This window comes from Talpa occidentalis, unplaced genomic scaffold, assembly GCF_014898055.3.
Source record: "Talpa occidentalis isolate TD23 unplaced genomic scaffold, MPIMG_talOcc4v2.1 talOcc4.10, whole genome shotgun sequence".
Lineage (NCBI taxonomy): Eukaryota > Metazoa > Chordata > Mammalia > Eulipotyphla > Talpidae > Talpa > Talpa occidentalis.
In genome coordinates, this window is record NW_023600993.1 from 10,340,876 (window position 1) to 10,346,875 (window position 6,000).

Genomic DNA, 6,000 nt, shown 5'->3' on the forward strand with positions numbered 1-6,000 from the left:
CCTTGTAATAATGACCCATTCTTTCTGCAGTGGTGAACTTTTACTTGGGTCTTAGAAAATTGATGATAACAATTATAGACTTAACACTCAGTTGGAAGACTTTCTGAAATCAATTAGATGTTAAGATAGAGAGGTAGGTAAATGAGAGGAAGAATATGGACGGCTGTACTCCACATAAAAGGAATATCTTTATAGGAAAAAAAGTTCCCCTAGCTTGAGGGTTCCTTTAAGGTCTCTTTTTAAGGTTCATTACAGATCAACTCACCTATTTTATATATTTATTTATTTTGCACTTGACAGGACTGAAATGTGAACATAGACATGTCCTAGTTAAGTTAGCCATTTATAATAGACCAAGAATCAGCCTGATAGCAGCTTTTTTTTTTTTAACAATCTTCCATGCCAAGGGCAATAGAGTGATAGGGAAGGGGTTTGATTTTTAAATTAAATGCCCAAGGGTGGGGAAGATAGGAGAAGAGACAGCAATGAAATTTAGGGGGGAAATGCAGATAGATGAGAGGTCAGTACCCAGCAGATAAAAATTTCTAAACAGGCATTGGGAAAGTCAAGAAACCAACCAAGTCAAAAAACCAAGTCATCAAAGCCTGGAAAGTCAGTGACTTCATACTGAACATGTAGGGATGTGGTGTCCCATCTGTGAAGCAGCAAGTATCTTACCTCTGCAGAACACTTTCTGCACACTGGCTTATGTCTGGAAGGTTATTTTCTGGAGAGGGTAAAAAACAAGGGTCTGTTGACTAGGGGTACTGGGTCCAGTGAAGGCCCGGATGTTATTCCAGCACAACATTTAAGTAAGCAAATACTGAATCTTAAGACAACTGCTCCCACTCAGCTCTCAGAACTCTGGCAACCAGGCTTTCCTCCTTATTTGGCCAGGGCTTGGTAAAGTTTTAAATCTCGGGGGACTCTAACAAGCCTTCAGGAAAGATCTAGAGATACTGACTGATGGTCCCCAAATAAATTTCCCAGTTAGTGAGGTAGGGGACACCCTCATCATAAAAGTATGGCTCATTCATAGTATAAAATGAATTTGACAGAAACCATCCAAGAGGAAGCCCAGACATTAGAATTATTAGTCAAGGTTATTAAATCGATTGTTAAGCCAATGTTAAATCAGGGAAATAGCATCTGAATAAAATATGAATATGAGTAAAGAGATTATAAAAAGGAACCAAAGAGAAATCCTGGAGCTTAAAAGTATAATTGAATTGAAAACCTCACTAAAGTAGTTCGACAGCATGTCTAGACGGCAGAAGAGAACATTGTGAACTTGAAAATAAGACAATTGCGGGGCCTCCCGGGTGGCGCAGCGGGTTAAGTGCTGCGCTGTGAAGCTGTCCACAGCCTCTGCAGTGCGGGTTCGATCCCGGCTGGCCAGAATCCCACATGGTGCGGCAGACCTCTCCTGTCTCGCCCGCTGCTCCCTTCAGCAGTATATTTTGTCAGTCTGCCTGTTCTGTTCCCCACTCTGTCTCTGGTGAATCCTCTCACCCTCCCACGCATCTGGCCTGTACCCCAGCTCTTGTATAAATAAAAATAAATCTTTAAAAAAAATAAACTAAATGTGAAACAGGCAGTAATGGAGGGATGGGGGAGTGAAAAACATACAAGACTTAGAGAAAAGAAAGGAATGCACAAGGAAAGCCTTCTTTATCAGTAGCTGTTTCCTCTCTGTCTGTGATCCAGTTTGAGGTTTTGTATATTGTGTGAAGTGGAGGTCCAGCTTCATTCTTCTGCATGTGGGTTTCCATTGGTCTGTGAATAACTTTTACCTAGTAAAGGAAACACTAGTATTGACTTAGCTCTGCACATGACTGTAATTGAGAGGGTGGACAGGAGGAGGGCATGGGCTTGAGGGTAGATGGCAGGGAGATGCCGAGTGAGGTAAGAGCCGGGGAAGAAAGAGAGCTCAATCAGATCAGTAAAGCCTAAAAACAAAAAGGTCAATTAGTAGTAATATAAGCATGTTATTTAGAAACATGGAGGTAAATAACAAAATAAATAAAAGGTGAAAGTGATTGCCCGTAAGAAGATTGAAATGGGTGGGGAGAGCAGAGATTGCTGCTTTTCATAGCAAAGCTTTAAAAACCCTACCTGTAATTAGCATGCGTGATTTGATGAAAATTAAACAAACAAAAAGAACAAGCAAAAACAGGAAGATTCTAAATAAGAAAAGTAGTGGGGACGTGGCGGGTAGAGACCAGTCCTGTAGGAAATTAGAGTTTATGATGTGTCAGCCATAGTTAAAATTGTGCTGTGGTGGCATATAGATGGACAGCAGCTTAGAGAAACAGAACATGAAATCCAGAAATCGATTCAAATGCTTAAAAGAATTAGTATGTGGTAAAGTCTGTATTTTAGCTCAGTGGGAAAAGATCTTTATTTAAGGGTGATGGAATAAATGGACAGCCATTTGGGGAAAAAGTAAAGCTGAATCCACACTTCACACCCACTTTGAACCAGGAGGATTAAAGACTTAAATAAAATCTTCATAGTAGTAGAAGGAAAAAAGCCACACTTAACAAAAACCGGGGAGGGGCGGCAAGGGCGTGGGAGTGCTCGTTTTCTTGTTCTTTATAGCAGGGAGCCAAGGACCTGTCAAAAACGGAGGCTCAAGGTTTAAAAATCATGTTTAAAACCTCAGAGTTTTCACCATCTCTTTTCTTAAGCCTTAGCGGTGTATTTTAGGAAATAATATCTTAAAGAAATACTTACAGAGTAGGCACAGATTGAAAGGTTTATATTAAAACACATGGAAGAGTTTCTGTTAAATGCAGAGTTTTAATTATATTTAAGTAGTTAAGTAAGAGTTTAGTGTTTTCATTACAAGTAATTAAAACTATGATAACTTTAAAATAAAAATTTCATCTTTAACTATGACTATACCAGCTATTGATGCTTCCCTAACATTTAAAATGGTTATTACTGGATAGTGGGTTTTTTTTTTTCCTTCTTTACTCTGTGAATTTCTGTTCTGCATTCTTCTTGTATAAACTTGTATCTTTTTATAAAAACAAAGCATTCAAAATATAAAATACATAGTCTTATTAAAGAGTAGGATTGACATCCCTCTAGTGTGAAACATAGATGAGAGCACAACTCTTACCCTGGCACTGAACTTTAACTCATCGCCTTCTATATGTGGGAGGAGCAGTCTGAGGGAGGCGCAGGCTGGGGAAGTGCAGCTCAGGCACCAGCCCTCGCTGGTGTGCTCTGTCCCTACAGGGGTGTGAGCCAGGCTGAGGTGCCTCAGCCATGAGCTTGGGCTGCAGTGAGAGCTTCCCGGTATTGTATCAGAGGTGATATTCCTGATATCTTTGAATGGCTATACCTGCTTTATTTTTCCTGCTTTTCCTAGATTTGGTTTGAATATGAATCATATAGGTAGGTACCTATATGAGTTGTGAACTCACTGAGGCAGGAACTCAACTCGTATTTGCTGCTGCATCTCACATAGGCCCTGGTTCTTGGCCTGGGGAACCAGTGCTCCATGTTTGAAAATGGAATTTACTTAGGAGGGAATAGTAGAGCAAAAGACAGTAGAGCAAAAATATCACAGTTTTACATCTTGGGAGTTCCAGCCCAGAAGCTCTCATCAGATACATAAAATTGGGATCTATAATTTCCGAAAGCTGGTAGATTATCCTCTTTCTATAATTAAAGAGTGCAACAAGGAGTGATTTTCATAGACACTAATCTTGACCCCTCTCTTTCTCTTCCAGGTATTTCATACTTTGTTTTGGCCTCTTGAATGGACAGTGGCAGGCAGAGACAACAATACCTGTTATGCAAAGATAATTTGCAATAAATTCGACAATGTATGTAATAGGGTTGGAAACTGAAATGTTGTGATTGTAATGTAGCTTTTATTCTAGAGATGGGCTTTTATAATCTCCTGAAAGAAAACTTTCAGAACAAAGCAGAAATCCTTCAAATCCTTACCCAGTGAATGTGTGCGCACAGGTTGAACCAGTGACAGATTGACAGATTGTAACTGAAGTTGCCTCCTCCCAGAGCTAGATCATCAAATAATGAAACATTTCTGTTTTGTGCATGTTTGTAAATGGGCTGAGTGTGTGAGAAGCCTGCAGAAGATGTTTCACCCATAGCCGCGTGGCCTCTGACTCCCTGCCCCTCAGAACAGCCTCTCCATCCCTGGTGGGCTGCCTTGAACTGTTGTTCTTTCTGCAGGATATAGGGAAGCAAAAATTGCTGCCTCTGCTGCCCTTTTCCTTTCTCTCCATCTGTTGTACAGTTTTACTGTGAAGATCAAAATGAAAGAATAGAATCTGATGAAAAACATTGACAAGAGGACAGTCTGAACATGGTGTTAGCTTGGAAATACCCTCATGTTAGCTCCCTGTCACTTGTGCCCACTAGGGCACCTCGCACCTTCCAGCATTCAGCTCTGGACACAGGCCCTGCCCGGGCTCCCGTGGTCTGTGATGTTAGGGGCCAGGCCGCTTGCTTCCTGTCAAGGAATCACCGCAATTCCTATAGAACCCGCTACCCTAGCACTAACCCAGCACCGGGCTGTGATTCGATCTGTGTTCTTGTTGAGCACCATCTCAGCGTCATTTGGAAATTCACATCATACTAATGAACTCCTTCATGCCGTGGGCACATTGCTTGTTCTAGTAAATTTGAGTGCAAATTAACTCAGGATGTGCATTTACTGGCTCATTTAACAGATTCTTACAGTGGCTCCCTTTCGTGGTGATGTTCTCTGCTCACTGCAACAGCTGAGTTCCTGTAGTAGATGCTGTAAATTTTAACTGTGAACTTGAAATGAATGGATTCTAATCAGGCCATTAACGTCCTGGGCTTCCCTTTTTTCTATTTCTGTGTTAAAGGACCGGGTGGTAGGATTTCATATTCTTGGACCAAACGCGGGTGAGATTACCCAGGGATTTGCAGTTGCCATGAAATGTGGGCTCACAAAGCAGCAGCTCGATAGCACCATAGGAATTCACCCCACATGCGGCGAGGTACAGAAACTTTATTTTTACCTTCAATGGGCATACTTTGAAAAATGCGCTGTCACAAAGATGTTATACTAGTAACTGCTTTGTTTATTTCAAAGGATAACGTAGGTGTAATATTTTGAATGGGTTTTCTTTAAGCAATTCTGAAATATTGATGGCTAAATATAAATGTTTTCTTCCTTTCAAACAGGTCTTCACAACACTGGAAATCACGAAGTCCTCGGGACTAGCTATCACTCAGAAAGGTTGCTGAGGCTAGGCCCGCTGCTGTTTGGTCTTCCTTGTCATTGTCCCTTGTCTTCTGAGGATAGCGAGGGACCTGGCCAGCTTCTCTGCATGGCCGGACATGAGAATCAGACAAGGAGACAATCAGACAGCAGCGGGCGTCCGCCCAGCTCAGCCGACAGGAGAGGCAGACAGACTGCCTACGTGACGTCTTAGCTCGGAACCTCTCTTTGAGGTGAGCCAAGATTGATGCTCTTCCAAGTCAGAACTGAGCTTCCCTCCCTCCCAAAGACCTTTAAATCACACAGCTCGCCTAAGTGCCTTTTCCGGTTGCTAGTGTGTAGCCCCTTGCTTTGTTGTGCCTATGAAAATATTTTCTCAGTGGTGAAAGTGACTAGTGTGGTGGTGTCCCAGAGCCTTGTGGCTGTGAGGGCGTCATGGAGGTGCCCCTGCAGGCTGGCTGCAGAGGCCAGGAGCATGGGTGGAAAGTGTCCTCGCTGCAGGGCTTAGACGGCTGTCTCCCCCTGGAGTGCATCCCCACCCCACCCCCACCCCCGCCTCCCCTCCCCCCCCCCCCCCATCCTGGTGGTCTCAGCTTTCAGGCCCTCCTTGGAGGCCCCGGGCTGCTCCAGGATCTCATGTCAGAAAGAGATGCTTGAATTTCCTTTTCATGTTGATGGTGATATTAAAAGGTTTTCAATATTGTGTTCTGTGAAATCTAACTAATTTAAAACTGTGTAAGATGATTCTATCCACATCTATTCAATCT

At 42.5% G+C, this 6,000-nt stretch overlaps 1 protein-coding gene across 1 annotated transcript in view; it reads left to right on the plus strand.

Moving 5' to 3' along the window:
• The window catches only part of TXNRD3 (thioredoxin reductase 3), a 232,410-nt gene extending 226,625 nt beyond the window's left edge, over positions 1 to 5,785 (plus strand). The window contains exons 12-14 of the mRNA XM_054688191.1: positions 3,744 to 3,839; positions 4,875 to 5,009; positions 5,197 to 5,785. Of these exons, the coding sequence (XP_054544166.1) occupies positions 3,744 to 3,839; positions 4,875 to 5,009; positions 5,197 to 5,259 (294 nt within the window). The 3' untranslated portion in view covers positions 5,260 to 5,785. The remainder of the gene's footprint in view (positions 1 to 3,743; positions 3,840 to 4,874; positions 5,010 to 5,196) is intronic.
• Positions 5,786 to 6,000: the final 215 nt, after the last annotated feature.